The 26,826-nt window shown below is 37.1% G+C and overlaps 2 protein-coding genes across 3 annotated transcripts; both read right to left on the bottom strand.

The window, feature by feature from the left end:
- Positions 1 to 4,969: 4,969 nt before the first annotated feature.
- Positions 4,970 to 16,977, bottom strand: LOC109211598 (polyadenylate-binding protein-interacting protein 4-like). 2 transcript variants are annotated; one of them, XM_019375144.1, is made up of 14 exons: positions 16,776 to 16,977; positions 13,029 to 13,219; positions 12,818 to 12,964; positions 12,548 to 12,681; positions 12,110 to 12,300; positions 10,539 to 10,716; positions 10,199 to 10,432; positions 9,669 to 9,787; positions 9,441 to 9,510; positions 9,294 to 9,327; positions 6,967 to 7,286; positions 6,673 to 6,819; positions 5,872 to 5,934; positions 4,970 to 5,335 (listed from the first exon to the last, which is right to left on the bottom strand). In XM_019375144.1, the coding sequence occupies exons 2-14, from the start codon at positions 13,159 to 13,161 to the stop codon at positions 5,306 to 5,308; spliced, it is 1,800 nt and encodes a 599-aa protein (XP_019230689.1). In that variant the 5' UTR covers positions 13,162 to 13,219; positions 16,776 to 16,977; the 3' UTR covers positions 4,970 to 5,305. The 2 variants fall into 2 exon arrangements, with proteins under 2 accessions (XP_019230689.1, XP_019230690.1); XM_019375145.1 differs by lacking the exon at positions 16,776 to 16,977 and adding an exon at positions 13,318 to 13,426.
- A 1,032-nt stretch (positions 16,978 to 18,009) lies between these two features.
- Positions 18,010 to 23,750, bottom strand: LOC109211607 (phospholipid:diacylglycerol acyltransferase 1-like). Its single transcript, XM_019375154.1, has 6 exons — positions 23,312 to 23,750; positions 21,472 to 21,694; positions 21,098 to 21,381; positions 20,349 to 20,676; positions 19,267 to 19,523; positions 18,010 to 19,045 (listed from the first exon to the last, which is right to left on the bottom strand). Exons 1-6 carry the CDS (start codon positions 23,731 to 23,733, stop codon positions 18,565 to 18,567), a joined length of 1,995 nt encoding a protein of 664 aa, XP_019230699.1. The 5' UTR covers positions 23,734 to 23,750; the 3' UTR covers positions 18,010 to 18,564.
- Between the last annotated feature and the right edge of the window lie 3,076 nt (positions 23,751 to 26,826).

The following is a 26,826-nucleotide window of genomic DNA, read 5'->3' as shown; positions in this document are numbered from 1 at the left end:
TGCCTCTCTGGGCGAAGTCATGTTTATAGGTTTAGGCTAAAATCCGTAATTGACACTTTGGTCCCAGAAGTTTCTGCGCCTGCCGCGGTTCTGCCGCGGTCGCGGTAGAACTGCGGCCAGACACCCTCGCGGAATCTCTGAATTTCTGCAGCTGCTTCCCACCGCGGTTCTGCTGCGGTCGCGGTGGAACCGCGGTGGATCCAGTTCTCTGAATCTTCGGCCTGTTTTTGCACGGGTCACTTAGGAAATTTCACAGTTGGCCTCTTTTTCATCACTTTTGACTCCAAAACTGCTCCTTAGCCGTCTTTATACATATATCACCTACAAATCATGAAAAGCACTAATAAGAGCATTTTGTCATCACTTTTAACATTAAAACTACACAAGAAGGTGATTATTTAAGGTGTGATTATAGTCAAATTCACCTATTATCATTTGTCCAATTCCATCATTAGATTGTGAACATTATCTTTATACTTATAAGAACCGATGATTTAATCTTCTGTGTATAAGCTAGACTCTATACACTAAATCATCTACTATATAAGTAAAGGACACAAATGAATATATGACCTATTTAAAACTTTATTAAAGTTGAATAAATAATTGTTCCATAATAAATACTATATCCAAACCAAAATCCATGATTAATAGTATATATCACAACAATCTCCCACTTAGACTTTTAACCATAGCTAAATGCATGTTTAATAGTATATGTCGTAACAGTAAAAAGAAACTGTACAAAGTCGATGAAACCGTCAGGAAGTTTAAGGGAGAATCTCTGGGAACGTGGACTCAAAAAGGAAGAGACGAACAAGGAAAGATGAAGATGGATGATCTGCACAACTACTTGTGTGGCAATCTATCTCTTCACGACTGCTTGTGTGGCAATCTCTTCTCTTCTGAAGAGAAAGCGGAAGATGCACCTATTTTTCAGTTAAGTTTAATCGTGTGTTTATTGAGTAGTCTTAATGATAATCATTGAAGTGCACGATACACCCAAGATGTTTGATGATATGCATGACTTATTCACCAAATCATTTGAATAACTACATAATGTAAAACATGTTTTAAATAGAGTTCTTCTCGCGAATGCATATCTTAAAACTGATCTTTAAGAACAATCATAGCTTTAAAATTGGATTGCGACTCACAGTGCAGTTGACTAAAGTAATAATTTATTTCTTTGACACGTCTAGCTTTTATTTTTTTTGTAATATGACAAAATCTAATCAGCAATTTGGGCAACCTAATCTCTAATATTTCAAATTGGTTCTTCTTTGATATTGAGTAAAAACTACAACAAAAAAAAAAAAAAAAGAGAAATGGACTTCGACGTTGCTACAACTTATTCTTTTCCATGAAGAAGTAAACTAAAGGTAACTTCCTTTTCCCTTTTTTATATGCTTAATGCAGGACTATTGCTTACAAAGATCAGTTGACGCCTATTCAATTCAAAGAATATTACTATAAATATTTTATCCATTTTCTTTTAATTTGTATATTGAGTCTATACTTCAACAACGAACAACACTTGATCAGCCAACAACTGAAGAGATGTAAGGTTGATTATATATTAAAGATCAACCAGTAAATTCATTGTTAGATAAATTTGAAAAAAATATGAAGTAAAGATCAACTATTGAATATGTTTACCCTAAAAATCGAATAACAATTAACTTGTAATGTGGTTTTAAGGATACGTAATTTCACTTAATACCAATTGATTAATTTTAGAGATAAAAGATGAAATTGACAAGAATATAAGACAAACCGATGTTTGGACAGTGTCTGATGAACCATCGAGAGTAATAAAGCAAGAACATTTAAAGAACAATAAATTGATGAACAATAGATAAATATTATATTGCTTTGATCTGTATGAATATAAGGTGTCTACAAATAATGGGGACCCCCTTTATATACTAAAGGAATCCTAATTATGGTACAATTCTAACTATGGAAGTAAATCCCATGATTGGTACAAATAATCGCCCTCTATTTCATCTGCTCCGAGATTTTAGCCGTGATCTCCGACCGATTACGGATATCTCGCCTTTCCGTTATTGCATTTCACTCGAAGTCGGTTATACTTAGTCTCGACTGCTGCTGGCCTCGGTCTCGACGGACACTTCGATCTTTGGAATCGATGCCTCATCTTCGAGCTTGGGTCTGATTCATTACGAGGTTACCCCCGACGCAACTCCCTTGTCTCGATCAAATAGCAAAATCGGGTAGGCCCGATTTTGACCGTATACAGATAATTTGTAAGATATAAATTTAAAAATAATTTTGTCATCCAGTCCCGTCCGAGAATTATTCAGCTTTATGCATTGTTTCACTTCATTGAATCATTAAATTATCATATACTTCATGCAATGAAATACTATAAATTACAGAGGTCTAGGAGACTAGGACCACTAATGTTTGTTTGCATAAATTTTAGTAGATTTTATACTTGATTATGGAAGCAAAATCTGATAGCTTTCCATTTTCCTTATATTATTTGGATTCTTTGGTTTTGCATAACGTTATCAAGATATCAATCCACTATGTATCGGTTGTGCAGTTATTTTTGCAATTGTAACATTTTCAGAACTTTTTATATAATTCTATCCATTCTACCAACATATCTTTCTATTAGTACAAATCATAAATACGTCGTCGTTTGTGTTTTCTTCGAGAGCTATGCATAGTGATTTGTACTGAATTTTTTTTGGTCCAAAAACATATGACATGAGCATATCCATTTATATTTTTGGTAGTCAATGTGTAGAGTCGCATTATATTACTTTTTCATTTTGAGATAGGATTGACTATTACTTCATATGACCCTAAACTGTAAAACTTTAGGAGGTATTAGAGTATATGGTAATCTTACAAGGTATAGAATATGAAGAGTGGTAGTGTTCATAATATTTTGAAGATTAATTGTTCACAACAATGTTAAAGTGTTGGATGAAGCAAGTGATTTGGAGTAAAGAATTGGATACTCATAAATATAAAATAATATTACTATTGCTTCATTTTTCAAGTTTCGTTTTTCCTTCTCTTCTTTATTTTAGATCTCTTTATATGCTTATTATCCTTAAAATACATTTTGTTATTATAACTAAAATACAGACATTATTTGCTCAGATTTACACTTAAAGAGGATAAGTGTTTCTTTGGAAGACATGTCGTCTCAGTTGTTTTATCCAATAATTCATCTCTTAAGGGGATAATATTGATGCTCTTTGTACTCACCGAAGCTACTTTGGTCCTAAATATGACATATATTAATAACCATTGAATAGTGACAAAGACGACATAGTAAAATATAATCATCAGAAAGAGTTAATAGGCACTAAGCAGTATATGGATAAATTTATGCGCAACATTCAGATTTGCAGTTCACATTCTTACTCAAGCCTTAAGTTATTGTTGTGATGAGGGTGGTTTGTCGCCACCATTTCTTGAGCCCTTTCCACTACTATATTTCATGTAGAATGTTCTATTGCTCCACATCTCAATTGCAGCTATATGCTTTCTTTTAGTTATATGACTCAAGTTTTTTTTAGTAAAAAAGGTACTGCCCAAAATAATGTGAGTTAAAGTATCTATATGGGAATTGATCGTAAACTCCTTACTTGGTGTAGATCCCCTTCCTTGTGAATCAGTTTCTCGGATACAAGAAATGAGTGTTATCATCATTTTTATTTGTGTTCTCTTTTTATTCTTTTCTACTTGTGCCATAGTTATTTAAGGCGCATGTAGCTAATTATTGTTGTTAAGAAACTGAAAGACATATTCATAAAAAAATGATTTTAGTTTTTAGTAGTTTAATTCAACCTCTTCAGAGTAGTCAAAAGTTAAAAGCAAAAGAAACGCTATGGCATGCCAGATTTTTAACTCAAAACAAATGATGTATGATTTTTTTGATTATATTATTCGCAAAAAATAAGGCTTGAACCAAATTTGACATGTGAATATATTGATAGGAAGCTGAGTTTTCGACTGTATCAATTGTCAATAGCCACTTTGTGGGTTCTTATGCATTTGCTTTTGTAGTTGATTTCCTTTAATAGTTTTGTTTTTAAAATTATTTCTTATGCTAAATCTTTTAGAATTAAATATGTTTTTGTTTTGCACTATTACGGCTTTGCAACTATAAGATGGGAATATTATTTGCTTTCACAAATCCCTTTGAAAGCAAGGCAACAAACAATATCATTTTCCAGAGGTTCCTTCAATTTTGGAATACGTCCATAAGAATCGTCAAGTTTGTAATGCGTCCTCTTATAGTAATATTTGCCCCTAAAGTATTAAATATTGTATTTAATTGAAAAAGGGTTTGTAACGAAGCAATGGTAGTTACGTATATCATAGAAAATGTTAGTAAGTAATAAGACTGATCCAAAAAAATAAGAATATATGCGTCCTCTTATAGTAATATTTGCCCCTAAAGTATTAAATATTGTATTTAATTGAAAAAGGGTTTGTAACGAAGCAATGGTAGTTACGTATATCATAGAAAATGTTAGTAAGTAATAAGACTGATCCAAAAAAATAAGAATATAAAATCTGCAATACGGCACACATGATTCATATACATCTGGTTTTGTTATCTCTCCGTTCTTTTTTCCTTTGAAATGATCCACGCATCGCGTGGGTACGTATACTAGTTTCATTGTCGTGCATTTATACTAATGTCGACTTTCCTGAAATTGAAAAGCCATTGTAACTTAAGGCAATCAACGTTCTAATCTTGTAGAACATTGCAATGTATTCTACTGTTACCTGTAAGCAGTACCTAATTTTGTCTCACCACAATTACTGATAATGTGTTCCTTTTGTTTTTCATTTCTCATTAAGTTTGCATTACCTTCTTTGAGTATAATTTCCACGTAAACGAAACTAAATTTTAACACTAAGTGTAACTCGACTCTTCTTCACATCTTTTTTGGTTTATTTTTCCACCAATAAGTAGCTAAAAAAGTCCACTAAATAGTACTGAAAAAATAGAACAACAAACATTATCAGGAATACAGATCAAAGAGAAGAAATATGAAGTATACCAAAGTAACACCTCAGTAAATAAACTCCATGAGAGACTGTAAATTTGAAAGCTTACAAATCTGTGATAATGACAATTCGAATCAGTGAAATTCCACTACAAGGAAGAGCTCTAATCAAAACCATTTGGAGATCAACCAGCTGAACCTCGTTCACCAATAAATGATCCACAACCTCTAGCGTCAGAAATTATTTTCTATATCAGCAAATTGGGTCAACCCACCACGCGATATTGTTAGCAAACTGGTTAATACTCTCTTCCCTTAAACGGCATTTCCTGTCATGTATCAATAAAGCAACAGTCAGTTTGAGCCACTGTCCATTGGTTTTCTTACTCACTATGCGGGGGGCAGGGGGGGGTGAAGCCTCCACTAGTTTGTTATATGACCTACGAGACTTGATACAGAAAGAGAGCATGCGTGATAGGATGAATAAACATTGAGATCTGGCTCTCGCTAGAAACAAGAGAGATTTCTCATAGAATTAGAAAACTCAACTCTCAAGTACTCCGTCTAATTATGCACAAAAGGGGTTATTTGGCCAAATATAAGATCAAACAATTAATTGTACAAGCACATTAATCAGAAATGAAGTGTGATTGATGTAGGAAGCAGCCGACAGACCGGAGCACAGCTTTGGGCTGTCATGTAAAATAATCATTATTTTGGTGTTACCCGACAATTATGGTCTTTATCCAGAAAGCTTTCCCCACAACTTGAACTTTTATCAATGCTGAACTATGATAGTGGGAAGAATAGCAAAACTGGAAAAGATCAACAAAGATAAATGTAAAATGTCAAAAACAATTCTTACAGGGGGGTAATTCGGCATATAGACAACTTGCCGAGGGTGACCAATCATCATCTGCTGTCCATACTGCATCAAAAAGATTAGAATGTTGACACATTCTCAGACGCGCTTCAAATATAATGGCAGAAGAATCAGTAAGCATATACGATAATAACCCAAAAACTAACGAACCTGCGGTCCATACTTTGGAGGAAAATGGAAAAGAATAAAGTAACGACACACACAGAACAAGTTCCCTGCTTATTTATTTCTTTAAACTATAGGCAGATCATAAGGCAAACCGAGCTTAACGGTAATACCAGAAGATAGAGGATGACACAAAGTCAAAAGCATGAATATTCTCGAAGAACACACAGCACTAGTTATAACCGACAAGAGTAGTACAATATTTTACCAGAATTGACTACAAGAGCAAATGGAGTTCCAGTAACTCCGTGAAGATGAGAACAAAGGGTAAACAATCACAGAAGTGTTATTTTACGAATGACAAAGAATCCTTAATTTACTCCACTCATGTAAATGACCATTCTTAGGAAAACTCGCTAGCAGATTTTACATAATAGGTTACTAGACCAAATATATAATATTTCCACCAGCATAAGCCCAATAACCGAGTCAAATTAGCGCTGATGAACACTACATAAGTACATATCTAGACATAACATGGTAATACAGACTCTACAGAGTCGACCATGCTTTAACTTCCAAAGACATACCAGATAAGATTCATACCAAAAAGATTGTGTCTCAACAAATTTAGCATTATATTAGCATTTGACAGTAAACTATACAAGCATCACTTACCCCAATGCCAACAGGCATGCCATGCATGTGCGGGACAGTAGTCACACCAGCTGGATAGTAGAAGGAATTATCAGACACTGGCGAAGCAGGTCTCAAAGGTGATTGAGATGGGGTGAAACTCTTTGCATTAGGATTTAGTTTAAATTCCTGACAAAATATACAACAGAAGCAGAATGATAAACATGTAGATTTTTAGCCAAAGGAAGGGACAAAAATTAAACAGCATAACTCCAATTGAACTATGGAAATTTTGTCATTTTGTTGAACAAAGAAATATTAAGAAAAAGTCCTTACCTTAGCATGTGGATTCAATGTGGATTTTTCTGACGAAAATGAATTTATAGAAGAGGTTCGTGATAATCCATTGTCAGCTGATGTTGAGGTAGCACCTGTTCCATCAGAAGCGGATAGAGCAGAACTACTAGGTCGCACACGAGAATTAGCAGATTGTGCAGTCCCCTGAATCTTGGAAGACACCACACCCTCCAACTTCTCTCTAGAAGAACTTGTGATCTTATCCTGGCGCTCTGGATGAACACACGATGCGGAGATGTCTGAAGACAATCTACCCCTATCAGAGGTATCCATCTTTATTCTTGAAGAAAACTTTGAATCTGCACGAGTTTAACCTAACATCAACAAGAATGGAAGTTGGGAAACAGACATTTTGACAGAGCTGAATTTGCACTATCAAAGGCACAAGTGTGTCACAGACCAGCAGACAGAAATTACCAACATGAAGTAACTGTTCTTGCACAAGCATGAGAGATCTTGTTCCTCTGTCACAAATTCAATCTCAATTTTCAAAACTAGACAGTTGGAGGCAAAATGTAATCGACCTAAAATTTTACCATAAACAGGGATCTCTGAGGGACCCTATATCATTTGATTGCATGAACACCAATATATGTGAATGTTACCAAAATTAAACCTAGATTGTATCTTTGGGCGTGCTTTGATGCTCAATTAGTATTTCATCTACATGGAAGATCAGATCAGTGAAAAGGCTACCTAGAACCGTGCTTCATAGGAAACAGACAGAACATAGGCAGCTATTTTGTTCTAAGTGAAGCATCAAGGCACATCCTCAACAGTCTTGGGGCAGATACTGTTCGTTCTTCAAGATAACAACTATTATCCTACTAAGTTTTAAGAACATAAATTACAAGAAACTGAAGAGAATAATTAGCAAGCTACAATAATAAATACAAATTTGGAATAGAACTTAGCACAGAATCAGATCTGCCAATGAAGCATGCGTTACTCAATACTAAATAACAAAAAGCTAATTCGGTGTTACCACTTTAACATTTTTCATTAGAAAGCACATTAATAGGATAACCTAATTATTCTCGGTCAACTGCATAGAGAGAGCAATAGATCAAGTTCGATGAAGCAATTTAACCATCAGCACACAAAAGGTCAAAAGTTGAAATTAACTAACTAGATAAATTGTAGATAGTAAATCAAATAAATGGAAGTCCATAACAATGCTACTTTATCACCCCCCCCCCCCCCAACCAAAAAATAAACCAAGAAAGATTTTGTAGTCATACAGTAACATCCACCTATATATAGTGTAGATTTTGCATTTTGAATTAGGGGCTTGAAACTTGATAATGAGCCATCGACAGCCAGAATTTATCAGGTGGATCCAAAAGCTTACAGTTTTACAAGAGAAAGGTATGCAATATGCATCATGTTTTACTGGTATTTCACCACTTCTACAGAATTCCAAACACACAAATAACCTGTTTCCTTGCACAAGTTACCATTTCAAGAAAGTTCAATTATTAAAGATCTCTGTTCTTTCTTTTAACAGGTCAAATTTCTCTTTTCTTTGGGTACAACTGGTTACTCTCTTTTACACCTAAAGGTACCTTTAACATCTTAAGGTATGTATCATGATTAGAGGTAACTTCACTACTACTGTTGCAAAACTTGCATTTTAATTGCAGAAGATAACCTCCATTTTTCCCTTAATAAAAAGCCTCCATTTTCACTTTGCCACAGATTACCATTTTGAGAAAGCTTTATCGTAAAATTTTCTAATCCATTTCTTTTAAAAGCTAAAAGTTCTGGTTCCTTCATTTGCAATTACGTAGCTGCTTGCAATTTACGCCTGAGTATATTAGCATCTTGGAAAACTATATGTTAACATCTAAAAAGTTATTGGAGGTCAATTGACGAGGAACTAATTATGCCATCACCTGTTGACACATCAATATTTTTAGAAATTCTAGTATGAGGGAGTTAAAGAGGCCATTGGAGTATTCAATCCAGCCCTGAATTAGAAGTACACAAAGATGAATTTACACATCCAGATGTGCAAAAGAAAATAACATCTTTATAACACCCCCCTCCCTCCCCCTCCCCCCCAAAAAAAAAGGTTATTCCTAATATTTTTTGCTCTCTATAGTACTGATGTTAATGCAAATAATACGTGAAACAAGTAAAAAGCCCCACATATTACAGAGATAAATTAGCCAAAATAAATGAAAAATGCAAATATTGTTGGAGAAGATCCACCATTTTCAATGTAAGGGAGATAATTAAAAAATTCCATTCACATGAGTTGGCATGAAAAATGATACTACTCCAGCAGCAGAAGACATGCTCACCTTCCGGTAATGACGTTTGAGCTTCTTCAGCTATCTGCATGAAACAACGAACACCAACCATAAGAAAAAAATTCCAAGCAAAAGAAGACAAACATTAATAAGTAAAATGAAAGCACTAAGCATTATGCAAGTCAGAGATTAGCTAACCATTTGATTTCTTCTGTTCTCATTATTGCAATTTGCCCCAGCATGCTCACTAAACAGACCTTTGAGTCCCCTAAAAAGATAATTTCAGTTAGAGAGATGATAAATGAGATCTTTAACAAGGCTATTTATCAATTAAAACAATAGCATTCATGATACCAGAATATAGACTTCACAGCCTAAGGGGATAAAAAGAATCACCGTGGCAGAAAGGAATGATTAATAGCAAACCTGTTTAAGATAGAGGCACCTTTAGGAACAATTTCAGCCGATGACTGTTTAGAATGATCATCATAACAAGTCTGATAGAGATCCCTGCTGGTACTTAACTGAGAAGATTGCACTTCATCCTTCAGACAAGAAAGGCACAGAAATACTAGAAGACGTCATATAATTAGACTTATGTCAACTATAATCAAGTACATAGAAGCTAAGGTATTATTTATAGGCTCTTAAACCACATAACTCACTCTGAAAGTGCTTGGTCGAATACATGGACAATTCTCATATTCGCCAACACTAGTAGACTTTAACTAGCCAATGAATATTTTCTAACTAGCTTGAGATATTTGACTAGCATGAGTATGACGATAGACTTCTTTTGTCATCCATATCTTAAGTTAGTGCCTTGGATGTCGTAATAAGAAATTACAAGTTACACGAACAGAACCCAAAATACACCCATAGAAGGAAAAAAGCCCCAGTACCACATATGAACAATTTTCCCATAGAATAATGAATGTATTTGAACAAACTTATACCATGGAGGAAGATCTTGATGACACTTGTGCACCATCACTAATTTTCCTGCTGCTCTTGTCAGTAGATAACTTGCCCATGGTACTAGATACACCTTGAAATGTTTCGTCATTACGTGAATCCAATAATATGTCCTCACAGTCATCATAACCGCTATCATCAACCTCTCTAACAACTGCTGAAAACCTGGTTTCCTCATCAACTTCTAGGTTCCCATGAAGTTGAATCCCTCTCTCCTACGAAGAGGAAATTCCAAAAAATGCAACTCAATTAGAATGGAAGAAGCACGGAAAGATCTCTAAGAAACCAAGAGTTCCAAATAAAAGGAAGCAATTATCCCACCTCTGCTAGATGAAGATCACGTGTATCCTCACCCTCAATTTCTCTAGCTATTCTTAGAGCTTCTTTTTCCAACTCACTCATCTGAGGACCTTTCTCAAGCTTTGTCGTATAAAGTTCCTCATTAAATGTGCTTTTTACTCCAAACAGTGTTTCATTGGCTTCAAATTGATCCCAGCCCCTAACAAACACACACATTGTAAATGTGTAAGAGTTGAAGCAACTACAAAAATCATCGGAAGATGGCTTGTCTAGACATGCAAATTTTACAATTAGATAATAACATTGGACAAAGAGAGTCTAATAGACCATGTGTTACTAATAAATTGGAGACAGAACAATCAAGCAGACCATTGTATGCATGCATCTTTCATCATATAGAGCACAAAGGGGCACTCTGGTAATGTAATTGAATGAAATTTATTTTGTATCATACGAGAAAGGGGCACTCCTCCTGAATTAACATGCAATAATCTGCTACAACAAGTACACAAGATCTTTATACCAGGGAAAGACATCTTTTTATCCTTTTGGTGATTACTGATTACCCACATAAGGGCAGCCCGGTGCACAAAGCATCCCGCATTCACGCAGGGTCCGAGGAAGGGCCGCATCGCAAGGGGTGTGATGTAGACAGGAGAGATATAAAACAAAAAAAAGCTACAGGAGGGATTAACCCTTTCCACCAAGAAATACTCTGCTCCAAAGACAGTTGAAGACTTGAAGTGACTTGAAATATGATTCAGAAACAAAATAACAATTAAACCATAAGAACTTTTCCAGTGCTAACATCGGGCGCAGTCCAACTCAATGTCTTACTTAAGCATAATTGAATTCATATTTACTTAGCTTTAGAGAAAAAGGGATGTCTATAAGGAGGAATTGCACAAACAACACTTCGACGACAAAGGAGGAGTATGTTCTGGATAGGAAAATGACATAGAGCCAGATAGAAAGAGAAGCAGTGAGACAAATGATGTAGGTTATGCATGAGGGATGGGACCAAGAAAATACAATGATGCCCCAATCCCACAAATGGAATAATTGGCATATGAATTCTCACTATCCATTTGCTCTATTTAGACCCATTTCATTCGAACATTCAAAAATTTGGGGTTCTCTATGCTAGAATTTGTATTTCCTACGAACACGCATATCTAAGTGGACTAAATCACTAAAAAGACTCTTAAAAGCACTGGACCTAATGTAAGCATAACACCAAGACCAAGCCTTAATCCTGCTAGTGTGTGTCACCTATACGGATCTTTCCGTTCCATTCTGTCCAATTTTCGACTAAATCTGCATGGATACCAGAGATTGTAGGCCTATATGAATATGATGCTCAAGAACAACCAACATAACCATCCCACTAGAAGTATGCAGAGAGTTCTTTTCTTTTAACCACACTAATAATCAGTTTCCACAAGAGCACAGGATAATTATATAAGAAGTTGATAATACATGCTCAATCAGGTTAATTACTTTGAGATACTATCAAATTAACTATTGTATAGAGAACTACAAATAGCTAATAAATCCACGAACAATCAAAGGAAATGATGTGAGCTAACAACCTATTCCAATGGCCATCAAATATATTATCTAGTTCAGGACATTCAGGAGCATCATCATCAGGTACCCAGCGTTCCAACTGCCGCTCTACCTCATTATGCCGAGATTGTGAAATGCATGAATCTGTCAAAAGTTCCTGCTGCTTTTCCAGCATGAATTCTGTTCTGAAGCCATCTAAAGTTACAGGCACACCCTACTCCAAGCAATAGAGCATCATCAGTATAATTAAATCTAATGTACCAGTTTAAAAAGAGATGATAGAAAGTGACAAAAATCTGAGTCAAAAATCAATTAAAAATGATATATAAAGGTCTTTCATGAAAAGACCATCACCATCATATACTGTGGCCTGATTTGTTTGGTTGATTATTTAAAGATATGTTTTTGTTGACGGTGCATAAAGTAATTGCCAGAAAGAATTATAGTAGTTGCACACAAACCTTTGCTGTAACTTGCACAAACTCTTTACCCGGGATTATTAAAGTCTTTGATGGAGGCTTGCTAAAAGTTTCAGAAGTATTCTTCATTCCCTCTGTACTATCTTTTATCAAGTGGGCCATTTTCAGAATAATACCTGTGCCAGGTGAAGGTAAAAAAGCTGATGTTTAATATAAAATAGTTAAAAATATGTCAAACAATGTTTTGAGTCTTTAATTGATACCCCAAAAAAGATACTGCATTCTAATTTAATTTTACTAATTCTAACATACCAGAATCTTTTTCAGTGTTTGCTGCATGAAGTATTCCTGAAAACACAGATCCGTCCAGCACTTGTACTTCCACTTGATGTCCAACAAGACAAGTAGTTAAATAAACTAGTCGATCACGTGACGGGCTTTGATATGCTCCCCCTTTACCTGGAACACTTGGAGTTAGACCTAGGGAAGAAATCATGGATAATTCTAAGTCAGCGGTTCTCACCTACACCAGCAAATTGACGGGAAGTAGCTTTTCCAGATTGAACTTTACTCTCCAACCTAGTACCCACTTCTTTTTCAACTTTACGACGGCCATATCCATTGGCAGAAGGCCTTGGCTGCACAGGCTGCTGCATCGTCCTCAAAAATGTGTTTATAGGCGAGATGCAGTTCAGCTCGGGTTCAGTCTGTACACTGCAGAAGACAACACTCCTATAAACAAATAACCCTTACTGCAAAGATGGAAATGTAAAAGAAGCATCTTTTTTTGCAATCTTAGCAAAGTACATAACTGCACAGTACACACCAAGGCGATAATCAAGACCTGAATCTTCCAGTAGCTGTTACCAACAAACCAGAAACAAGAAGTATAGAATGCGAAAATATTGCATCTTTTGAACAATAGCTAGGCGTAAATGCACTTTGTTGAACTGAGATTAACAAGATTCAAAGTAAAATAGAAGGCAGTGTCCTCTGCAATGCAAGGTGAGAATTACATGTTAATAGATGCAGACCCTTAATTTCTCTTACGACTAATAGAGAGTTTTTGAAATGAATTCATATAACATCACAGATGGAGATCTTCAACCAGCCTAAATCACAGATGGAGATCTTCAACCAGCCTAACATATACTGCTTAGAGAGATAACTAATAGTATCGGAATTAAATGTTAAGGAGGTATGTAATATTTACGATAAGACAAAACCTCAACGAAAAATGACCACTATTCATTGTTAGAAATTGATAGCAAAGTATAGGTTAATCTTGCTGGATTCTACACATAATGTTATTCGGAGTACTTAAACCACATTGTATAGGTTCATCACAAGATGTATTGGATGAGAACCAAAGTAAAGCCAATGTTCTAATCACTTCCAAAAATACTTGGCATTTCTATAACCTAGATTTGGGTGTTGCTTCATTCTGATTCCAAGCAATGACCAAAACTTTTTACATCTTGAAATAGTCACTTCTATCTCATCCAATTGAGACATAGAAGTGAGCAAAGAAACATCCTAAACATACATACACACAGAGACCATATGAATGGCATCCATAACTTTAAGGAATTAACTGTTCAATACTAACTAGCACAATTTGACCTACTAATAGAAATGACCCAAAGCATCCTTATGATACTGACAGAAGTATATTATCCTAAAGAAACACCAACAGGATTATCCTTTTCCCTGTTTTACGCGATCAAGATTACAATTACCAACTACAGCAGAAGTTGCATATGTCAAAAAATATGATCCAGGGGCTAAGTAACTAACTACAAAAACTCCACAAACACAAGTAGATTACAGAAAAACTGTAGATTCATAGATGAAAAAGAAACACAACAGTTATCCCTCCCCCACCCCCAACCCCAACCCCTTTTTTTAAGTATTTATTTCCAAAGAAAAGGAGAGCTCTTGTATACAAGAAATGTACTGGAAGAGAAAGCTTTAAGCAAGAAGATGGCTTTCCACAAATTACATCTAATATGCAATTTGTACTCCAAAATACACAACAAATAAAAGGTCCAACGAATCTGGAAAAGGACTATTATGTCCCTGCAATAGCTCTGAGAGTTGATGTAAGAGCATCAAGGGGCAACTTATTTGGCAGAGTTCGACTTTTGACAGTCAAACCTTTTTATTTCATCACTATCTTTCCATATTTGACAAAAATGCTTACAATATAATCATCACCTTCATAATAATTTTTACTGTAATTTTCCATTATTCAAGTTTCAACCGACAGTAAATTAAATTCAACATTTGATTGGCTTGACCTGAAAGCCAAATTATATCACATAAAATAGCACAAAAGAAGTGTTTGTTCCGGACGGTAACGGTGTAACCCCCATTTTTTTTTTTTAAATGGTGGTGTCCGGCTTAGATTGATATTCCCACAAATGCCTGCTATCTCCCAGCAGCACAAACACAGGGTAACTCTACCACCCAAGACTTAGCCAGATGGGAAGAAATCACCCTCTCCAATGTTTTCATCTCATTGACCGTTGGGTACCCTTGGGTGCAAAAGCAAACCCAGCCTCACTTCTGATGCTTAAGATAGACCAAATTGCTAGAATAAAATAAATATACACACACGTCTATGTATGTATGTATGTATGAGTAGCTTTAGAATAACAGGATTGGTAAATATTTGGGTGCATCTTTCTAACTTGATATATCAAGATTTTGATAATTCATATTCAAGGATGGGTGGCAAGACTAAGGCTTTGTGTACTTCAATTATCATAAATAGAATATATTATCAGTTTGGATTCTCAAAGCGCCAAGAAAGGTGTGTGTTTTTGTATAGTTGGCGGCTAGAGGAGTGATTTTGACTACCAAAAACTCGAAGAAGAGGGGGATCTCCTATGTTAGTAGGTGTGTCATGTGCAAAAATTTGGGAGAAGATGTGGATCACCTTCTATTGCATTGCCAGATAGCATCATGACTATGGAAGGAGATTCCGAGATGGTCTGGGTTAGTATGGACCATGTCGGTTAGCTTTAAGGTGGATAGTGTGGATAGAGAGAAATAGGAGATCTTTTAAAGGAATTGAGCATGATTTTGAACATTTGAAGAATAGTCGTTTATCATTAATATCTTTTTAGTGCACCAGTGATGTTCCTATATGTATTGAAGGATGAGTGTCTTTTGTAGAGAACCATTTATTTTTATAGGTTCTCCATCTTTTGTATATTTCTTGTCTACGGGAGTTTTCCCCAGTATTAATAGAATTACTCCTTACTTGATCAAAAGAAAAAAAGGAATAAAATATCAATCTTTGCTTGACACTAAGCTAAAATGACTTATATTTTCCATCTTTAAAAAAATGACTTGTATGTTCCAAAGGGATTCAAATTAACAAGGAAATACATGTTCAACTCACTAAAACCGTAGCAGATTGTTCTAAGAAATTTGTGAAAAACACCACCTCTATCATCTATATACTTTCTTTTCGAAACAGTACTTTATTAGCATTTCTATACTTGATTTAAAGGAGGGAAATGACCTTAAGCTCAAGGTCAGAGTGTTTTCTTCCTATAATTAAGTAGGGGTTTCATTGATAAGCTCAAGATCATTAGATCAGAGACTTGGTGAAGGAACAATTATGAACCTAACTAAAACCTCAATCGCTCTTAAGCTTTTAAATGATGAACTTTTCCAGTCAAATATTGAACTAATAGAAGGTTATAACGTGTAGAAAGGAACAATGATGAACGTGCAATACGGATGAGAACATAGAACACTTCCCGGAAAAGGGAAGCAGCAACTTGCCAAAGAATTTTTTTTCCATTCAGTGAAAACTTGAGCTAAAGTCTTCTATCCAACCTGCATTCAGTGTCTTTTAGCTCTTTATTTCTTTCTTTCTTTTTCTGTGGTATACATAATCATACCAAGTGATAACTGGAGTCTACAGGCTTACAATTGCTAGTTAACATACAACCAACAATAAGAGCTAAATTGGCAAGAATAAACAACATAATCCATAAAAAAAAGTTTCTCTACAGCGCCCAACTTTCCAAACAAGCAATCAACGTAATAAGAGCTGATCCAAAATCACCTACTCGATTGAAAATAATAGCTTTGTAGCTACTTTACAAAATCTTAAGTAATCAATAGAAATCCCAACTTCAAAGGGATATTTTTTAAAAAAAAAATTGTTTTCAAAACCCTAGACCCATTTTCTTGTGCGATCCAAACTAGGTGATCCGTCAATACAGATGTAGATAAGGAAGACGAAACTTACAAAGAGAGATGGGGAGAGAGAGAATGTAGCGATCGTAGCGAAGAGAATTGAATTTGATCAGAAACGACACCGTTTTACGTCAACGGAATTGGAAAGGCTGAAGAAGTCACACCGCGTCTACCGCCACCGAGAAAACTGAAATTGCCCAAATTGCAAAAATGGGTTCTTTCTCTTACACGGAGTACATTATGATGCCCTCCCTCTATGGATCTTGTCTTATTTTACTAATTTACAATGTTTAGATAATAAAATACAATAAAGACTGACTAGCAGGACTAAACACAAAATTTAATATACTTGTTTATACATCATTTGAATTTTATTTTTATGTTATGCAATAATTTATATTATTTTTATGTTATGCAATAATTTATATATTATTTTATAGGAGACAGAATAAAAAATAAACAATATAAGCATTAGTAATAAGTAAACTAAAATAACTTTTCTAATTAAGATTTTACTAAAACGACAATATAAGTGTAAACGATATTCCTTATTATTTTATTTTCTTGTAAGTATAAGTTAACGGTGTAATGAAACTTTTACACTAATCTTTAAAGTTTAATTTGTTATAGAAGGTTATTTAATTTTTTTTTAATTACTAATTCACTTATTATGTTTAGCTAGTTACTTCTAATTATTTTTGAAATGGCATGATATATTAAAAACTGCATTAATTAAACTATCAAAGTATAGAAGTCAAACTTTATCTAATGGAGTATACTTTTAATGCCTATTGGCAAAGAATCCAGCTTTTTAGAAGTCAAACATAACCATTTGATTCCCACACCTATATGTCAGACCTCCATCCTTCCTTCCAATTATCTTTTACAAGGCATTTCCTTTTTCATTTCTTTCCTTCCCTCTTTTTACTTGTAATAATTTCTTTATACTAAATATGTAAATAAACCACATAAATATGACCAAGGAAACAAATTACTACTTGATTAGTACCATTGTTGCAAATGTGCAATAACTAGATTAATACTGATGCCACACCGACAAAAAAGAAAAAGAGTAGCTAGATGCACTAAGCTCCCGCTATGCGCGGGTTCAGGGAAGGGCCGGACCACAAGGGTCTATTATACTCAGTCTTATCCTGCATTTATGCAAAAGGCTGTTTCCACGACTCGAACTCGTGACTTGCTAGTTAACTTTAGGCTCCCCTTCCTAGATCTCCCAGACAATTGGTACTTTTTCATCTTTCCACTAAACTACACAAGCCAAGAAATTGATCACAAATAAGGAACAAAAGCCATTACTATAAAACTGCTCATTCACTGAGCAATGGAGCAGGTATTCCACAAGTTCATGTTACAACAAATTTAAAATGCCAAACTTTTGAAAAGCTATGATGGTACAATATCAACTCTATCCCTGCTGGTGGTCTACTTCCTTGTTCCTGATTAGGGTAACAAGTTTCAACTTTGATAAATTACACTGCGCGATACATAAGGCAGCCTGCATTCTATCTGGAAACAATTTGATCTACTTAATCAAATAAACGAAAGCAATTGCTAGGTTCTCCAATCGTCAGCAGAGTCTCCAATGATTCTATAAAGCATAGGAGTATCTTTTCAAGTGATATAATTGACAGGAGGGGTTCGTGTGGCCTCCAGATGAACGCGTATCAGCAAATCAATTCATGATTATACATGAAGCAGGCATTTTGACACGACGAACCTCAAAACAAAAGAATGATCACCATTACTATGACTTAGATATGAACGTGATACTCTAGTCGTTAAGTCACCATATAAGAGAAAGCAGCGGAACCAAAGTTCCCCTAAAGACGTAAATTGATCTTCTCAGACCATTTAAAGATATCTGAGTGAACTCTATCACCTCCCAAATCTTTGCCAGTAGCACCAGCTGCAACTCTCATAATATCTTCAATCAAAGCAAAATTTCCCATTATATCAACATGTGCACCGCTCTGAGTACCACGACCCTCAAGAAGATTAGCAGGAGGAGCATGATCATATTCCCTTAAATAAGTTTTGATCCCTGAAGGATTAAACCTAGTTTTCCCGCGCCATCCTTTGGCACACATAAAGCCAGCACTTAAAATAGGCACCGTCTCATCGCCATCAACAGTGAAAACACCATTCTTCAAGCAACCTTCATTCCCTTCATCAGCTGAAGTATCAATCTGGAATGGAATATGACATTGTGCTATTGGTGTCTGCTTGTAAACATATGCTCTTTCAGTTGGAATACCGACTCCATACATTGAATAAATCTCCATGTCAGGAGCATTTGGTAACCTGCAGGGTTATTAAGGTAAACATGAAATGTCGAGGCTACTTCCTTTTATAACATAAATGTCGAGGGAAAAGAGATTAGACGAGGAAAGATCTCGTCTCCACGAAGTAAAAAATGAAGAACCATATCTACCTGTGAAATATCAAGTAACAAGAGGCGTCCTGTGTACGAAGACTATGAACTAAAATAATGTGGAGATAGAAGTGCAAGTGGAAGAGCTCACTTTGTTTCCAATGGATTTGACCAGTATTTGTAGTGTGAAAACTTTGGATCATCCAAATCTTCAGCTATCCCATATGAAAATTGAGCATCTCCGCGAGCCATCATTTTTGGGGCAACAAAGTTGAGCAAATCCAAAATATCACCAGCTGTATAAACCTTGTATTCTTCCACTGCTTTGATACCAGCAACACCCATGTCATAGTATTCGGTCCACACATCGCATGTGTTATTTGCAACATTTGTGCCCTTCACTGCACCCTGCATGTAAAAAAACGCTAGCTACTTCCAGGCAACAACAAGTGAGTGGGAAAGAGATAATTCCGGCAAAGCTTGTAGTACCAGATATTAAGGCATAAATTGACATGTCAAAATATTGGAACTTAGTATAATAAGCTTATGAACACGAACCACGGAAAGACATAGATTTAGACATCACATATTATTCACCTTAGTTGCCATTCAGTTAAATCCATGGTACTGCTGAATTATGTCCATCTTATATGTGTTTCTGTTGACCGCTATGTAGTTATTATTTTTATTTGTTTTTCTTTGCTGTATAAGCTAGCATTTCCCTTAATATTTGCAGACTTAAAACGATTCTAGAAAAGTTATCATAGAAAATAAAGGGTGAAGGTGGAAACTATCATATCCTATACCCTACATAACACCAAGCACATCTGCTCGGGTTTTAAGATAGGAAACCATGCATGACGCATCCCATGTGCGTATACGACTCATCTTTGGCAATTCTCAAATCAGAAATGTAATGTTAAGTGACAGCTCTACCAATGCTATGCCTCACAAGTGTTTTTCTCAAGCAAAAAAAAAAGCAGAAACCTTAAATGAACCAGAATAAGAACTTCCTGTCAAAGCGCTAATTTGTTTACAGATAATAAATCTTATGGTGCTCTTTCATGTTTATGTTGAGTCTTAAAAGTTCTAATTTGCAAAGTATCCTTAAAACTGTCATCCATAATCTTCAAATAACCCACAATAGACTCAAAGTTGAAACAAATAGAAGAAAGCATGGAAATAGGTATAGAACGAAAAATAAGGAGCAGTTGGAGTTCTGATTAGCATTACTCTGAAGTCGATCCTCTTAAGATCTGATGAATGTTTCTGTGCTGCATCCTTTCCAAATGCTATCATCCCTCCATAATTAATATATTTTTCTTTAGATTCTATAGTTTGATTGTCATTACGGCTTGATATCTGATTATTGTTGTCTCTTTGCTTTCTTTTGCAAGGAGAATAGCCTTCTTCAGGTGACCAGTCAACACCAACCCAAATCGTTTCTCCTCCTTTTGGTATCATAGACATGGTAGAATCCCATGTCCGCAGCATCTTCATTAAGTGCGGTAGTGTTTGAATGCGAAATAAATCCTTGTCCATAACAGCCGGTGCTATAGCCCTGAAATATAAGGTGAATTACTAACAAACAAGGAGAACGACAAAGGAAGAAGGAACATATTACACGCAAAAGTAATTCAGGACGTTTAGCTTCCGTGACTGCTTACTTAAAATCATTTACATATAGCATTTAGTTTTAAAGCATAAAAAGCTATCAAATAGTATCTTGCGGAACATCAGGTATTCATACTGAAAAGTTGAGGAAAAAGGAAATAAGGATGTATGTCACATGTTCAACTGCAGTTACTACTCAACCTACTAGTATTATCAAAGAAGAGCTGGTAAGGTTTCAGAACACAAGACGAAAGCATAAAAAACAAGAAAAACTCCCAACATCAACAGAAATTTGATGCATTACACTACTTCTAGAAAGGAAGAAATGATTTAGCTCTATTAGCAACATTCACAGGAACCAAGTTTACCTGGCAACAGCAATATCCCGCGCTTCTGCTGAGAAAAGCGAAGCTAGTGCTTTAGGAACACCAAGAAATGGCCCACCAATATTCATCACTGCTTTAATATGCCTGGCGCACCAATCAGGACCACCCCCACCGCCCATTGGAGCCGGTGTTTCCACCCATTTCATAAAATGCAGAAAGTATATAGCCCCCATAGAATGTGGAACAATGACTGCCTTATTGCCCCTATTAGTTGCAACCATCAGTTCTATTTTGCTTTTTATGTGACTTAGTGTCTGGTCGCGCACCTGAATGAATCGAGCATTATCGTTACAACTGATTCAGGAAACAACAAAGTTCAAGCAAAAGGATAATCCCAAATAAAGTGACATTTATACCTCAGTATTCTGAAATGAAAGCCTCCAGTCATATGCAGCCATATACATTGTTTTCTCCTCATATCCTATTCGCGCCAAATTAGCAATCAAAACTGCCCACACAAAATATCCAGGTGCAAAGTAATCAGCAGCAACAAGTCCAGCAACTGGCCTAAGCCTAATACCCGGAGGATCCAACCCAGATTCATTGTCCAATGACATGTGTTCCACCCAGCACAATGGTCTGTAACCATCACACAGAATAAATGAAAATCAAAAGTAACTTTTTGCCATGTTCTTGAAGACATAGGGTGTGTTTGGTACGAAGGAAAATATTTCCATGGAAAATGTTTTCCTAGAAAATGTTTTCATGATTTTATCACTTATTTTCCCTTGTTTGGTTGGTGAGTGGAAAATATTTTCCGGAAAATATTTTCTATTGTTTGGTTAGAGAGTAGAAAATATTTTTCTTAGGAAAATATTTTTTATGCAACTCTCTTCCCCTCCCCCTCCCCCCACCCCTCCCCATCGCCCATCCCTTCTCCAAGTCTCTAAAAATTGACATAACCCAAAGCAACATTAAAAAAAAAAACTGGGGGGGGGGGGGGGGGGAAGGCGGGGCAACAGGGGGATCTGTGGCGAAACACGACAAATAAACAGAATTTGAAAATTACAAAAAAAAAGTAAAAAAAAATGTTTTGTGCCCGGGGAGGGTGGGGAGGGGGAGGGGGTGCAGAAAAACGAAAAAACAGAAAATTGAAAATTACAAAAAAAAAAAAGTAAAAAAAAAAACTTATTTTGTGCCCGGGGGGGGGGGGGGGGGGGGGGGGGGGGCCGGGGGGGGCCGGTGAGCGGGGACCGGGGGCGGGGGGGGGCGGAGGGGGGGGGGGGGGGGGGCAGTGAGGGTGGGGTTTGGCGTGGGGATAGCAGGGTGGGTGTGACGAAAAAAACTGAATTTTAAAAAAAAAAAATCTTTTGGAGAGAGACGTGGGGTGGGGTTTGGGTGGGTGGGTGGGTGGTGGGGGGTGTGAGGGTGGGTTGGGGATAGGGTGGGGAATGTTGAGAAGGAGTTTTGGAAAATGTTTTCCCTTCTCTTGATAAGGAAAACATTTTCCTTCAATTGAAGGAAAATAAATTGATAAGGAAAATGTTTTCCAAAATATTTAAGCCAACCAAACAAGGGAAAATTGGAAAACATTTTCCGGAAAATGTTTTCCGTCATACCAAACACACCCATAATTAAGTGATTAAAAGTGTATTCTCTTAAATAGCTTAAGCTTTTACATCAGATAGTCACACAATTCAATATATTATCAGAGCTGGCAAGAGGTCTTAGACTTGTATCTCACCACCACCTACTAAAAAATATTAAGCCCGCACGTGAGAGAGGAATCTTAGTAGCTCAGTTTGTTGGTTGGTTACCTGAACTTTCACCTAGTTGGTAAGGGTTCGATTCCCCACCTTGTAATCTCCTCCCAATTTTCCCTTCCCCTACCCCTATATATAAAGGAAAGGCAAAAAAAAACATGGCGTAAGGGTGTGTTGATGACATAATTAAGTAATTAAAGTGTACTCTCTTTAACAACTTAAACTTTTAAATGAGATAGTCACACAATTCAATATGCTATCAGAGCCGACAAAAGGTCCTGGATTTGTATCTAACCGCCACCTAATTCGCCCATGAAAAAGAATTAGCCCGCACGTGAAGGGCGTCTTGATGACATAACCACCTAATTCGCCCATGAAAAAGAATTAGCCCGCACGTAAGGGGCGTCTTGATGACATAACCTAGTAATTAAAAGTGTACTCTCTCTAACAACGGTCACATTATCACGCAATCTAACAAATTAAAGTAGCATACCTTTTGTATACTTCTCCAAAAGTGCCACCCCAGAGGCGTTTCCGAAACAATCCTTCAGCACAGTGATGTCCTTCCCATAACTCAAGGCCACAAGTAACAATCCCAGGAACAAAAACTACTGGATGTTTAGCCATTAGTCCTTCTTTTCGCAACTTAACACCAGGGGGATCAGCTACTGGCCCATTAATCGCCTCTGTTACATATTGCGGAAAAGACGCTGGCATTGCATTGTATGAAAATAACAAAATCCACCACACAGTGCATATGCATCCTACAAACCAACAACAACTATCAATACAAGACCATTTCTGCTTTGTTCTATTAACGTTACTCTTCTTAATTTTCTTATCATCTTCATCGTCTGTTATGTCATGCGGATGAATTTCATTTTCAGGTGCTTTTCTTCTTCTAATTAACTCCATTTATCTCTCTAATTAGCGTTAATTTCTTTTCCACTTGAAGTATACGAAATTAAAGTTAGTGTTGATGGATGCAAATATTTTATGTGTATAGCAGATTAGCAGTGTACCTTCCCATAATGGCGGATCAAGATTTCTAATTAGTGGATACAAATACAACATTTGTACTCGCTACTTCTACTTTATCGTAAATAAATATGTTTATGCTAAATAAATAATATTATTTACCGTGAAAATGGTAATAATAATTGAATTTGATTATGAGGTTCTAAAAATACGTAATCTATCTTTACGCTAGTTGTTAAGCAATGGATGCTAAGTAAAAGGTTAGAAATCAGGATTATGGCTTAGGGAAGATAAGATAATCGAACCAAACGGTTGGAGATCGGAGGCCTCGACCTGTCGATTATAAGACTTCGGAGTCGAGCTGGATCGCCGATTCGGGGCAGTCGAGAGGGAGATAACAGTTATGAGAGCTATGATGATGGCTCTTTATGATCAATTATAAGCAATAAATGAAGAACAATAAATAGAACACAATGAATATAAGCAATAAATGAAGTAATGGAATCAAGAGAATATGTTAGAGAGCAGAGAGAATGTTCTTGTGTATTTAGTATTGAGCATCAGATGTCTACAAAATGACAAGGATCCCCTTTTATATATGAGGGGGAATCCCAACATAGTACAAATGCATTAATTGCCAAGATATAAAGCTGGTACAACCATTTAATGTCTTGATTTGTTTCTGGACTAGTCCACTAGGCTTGGTCAGCCCTATTTACGCGCCTTGGGAACTTCCCACTTTTCCATCATAACCGCTAGTTTGTATTGCCTCGAGGTTGAGCGCCGATAGCCCTTCAGAGGTCAGCCTCGACCATAGCCTCGAGCTCTCGAGATGTGCTCACGACCCATCGTAACGACGGAAGATTGGACCCTCCGATTTTACCGTATACAGATAGTCCCCGCGTTTCTTAGAGTGAAATGATGAGAAACGACTTTGATACCCATCTCTTCGAACTTCCCGCGGTGATGTCATACTTGTGACGTAAGCCTTTGCGATAACTGAGGTGTCCCATTGGCTCATCTTTTCAGCGTCATTCAACGTACTGCCGATTCTCATTCTCCAAAGCGATAATATCGCCGCCGATTCAGTTTCCAAAAACGCATTGATTGCGCCTGCCGATACGTCTTTCAAAGCCATTGATGGCGTTGTCGATTACACCGTCACCCTCCATAAATGGGAGCCTCCTGGAACCAACTTTTCATTCAAGTGTCCTCTAATATCCTTCCACCCCTTTCTTCTCTTCATCCTCATCCATTGTCACCATGTTTGAGGCCCGCGGCTTTAAGGTTACATGGCGGCGTTCTCATCAGCCACGCCATGGCCTTTTTCCTGGGCTTTCCCTTGCCGAGAGAGATTACATTGTCTTGTCGTTGTTGTTATTGTTGTTGTTGTTGTTACTGCTGTCGTCTTTGGCTCGAGTCGATGAGATAGGGGGACGATTTCTTCCGACTTAGGGAGATATTTGGACTCTACACCGCTACTCAGGAGGGCGTTCGGACTATACACCGCTGCTCACCTCCCTACTCCGGCCTGGTGTAGCATTTCATCCCTTTTGCTTTCCATGGGGTAAAGTGGCATTACCGGCCGCTAACTTGCATTGCACAATGTTCCAAGAAGTGGACTCAAAGTGGTCGTGTAGGTAAGGCCGACGCTCGCCAAATCTTCTATGGGGTCGTGGTTTCCTCGGCCTGATAAAAGCTTTCGCTCTTTGGCGGGCTATGGCTTTTTCTTCATTTTTTTTTCTGCATTTTCTTCATCACTTTCCTCTTCTTCATCTTCTCCCTTGAAGATGCCGTTCTGGAAGATCGAGATGGGGCCCCGAGGAGATGATGCTCGAAGACACTGCTGCCGAGGATGCACCCCCGAGAATAGACTAGGCCTAGGCTTTTATTATATATGTACCTTTTTGCTTCTTTGTTTCTGTATAAGGACCCCTAGTGGGCTTTTGCAATCATATGTAAAGACCATCCGTGGGCTTTTGTAATCATGTGCTTATAAATATAAAGATGTCTCTTTAATCTGTTTCTAATTTATGCTATATTTCCTTGTATCTTCGTTTGTGAAAAATCTGAATGCGTGATCCCACCGATCGGTGCGAATGTCGAGCCCGGGTGCAAGCATTTCTCCGGCTCTTGACTGATTAACCCGATTCCCTGTGAAATCTTTTGCCGTCCCTTAGACCGAGCCTGGGTAGGATCGATAAACTTGGATCGTCGGGACCCCTGACTTCGAGTTGAATAAGAGTAAGGCTTCAAACTTTCGGAATGAAACATAGCTCTTTAAACCCCGCGATACCCCTCGAGGGGGAGTTTGCTCGGGTGTCTGAGAATAGAGATAGCTTGATCTGAAGACGAAAGATAGCCCTAAGGCTTTATCGGTAGCTTTTGAGCGGGAGTTGACTCGAGCTTAGGTAGTTCGAGGTCCGGAGAATCGGGTAGACGATCCATACTGGCAATAGATGAAATTCTCGAAGTAGGGTGCCACCTGAGGTTAAGCTTATATATGAGCGGCTCCTTTTAGAGCTTAATTTCTTCTTGAGAGAGATCCTCGAGATCGGGTACCATCTCGGGACTTGCAATGATGGCAACGGCTTTCTGGAGCCTATCTTCTTTTTGGTGGAGGTCCTCGAGATCGGGTACCATCTCGGGACTTGCAATGATGGCAATGGCTTTCTGGAGCCTATCTTCTCTTGGTGAAGGTCCTCAAGATCGGGTACCATCTCAGGACTTGTAATGATATTAATGGCTTCTTGGAGCCTATCTTCTTTTTGATGGAGGTCCTCGAGATCGGGTACTATCTCAGGACTTGTAGTGATATTACTGGCTTCTTGGAGCCTGTCTTCTTTTTTAGTGGAGGTCCTCGAGATCGGGTACCATCTCAGGACTTGTAGTGATATTACTGGCTTCTTGGAGCCTGTCTTCTTTTTTGGCGGAGGTCCTCGAGATCGGGTACCATCTCGAGGCTTGGTTGATGTGGGGGTCTCCGACCCCAAAACATCGTATGGCGGCGTCAAGTGTATGACACGGTTA

This window comes from Nicotiana attenuata, unplaced genomic scaffold, assembly GCF_001879085.1.
Source record: "Nicotiana attenuata strain UT unplaced genomic scaffold, NIATTr2, whole genome shotgun sequence".
Lineage (NCBI taxonomy): Eukaryota > Viridiplantae > Streptophyta > Magnoliopsida > Solanales > Solanaceae > Nicotiana > Nicotiana attenuata.
Note: the sequence above shows the minus strand (reverse complement) of the source record. Positions and strands in the feature narration are given on the sequence as shown.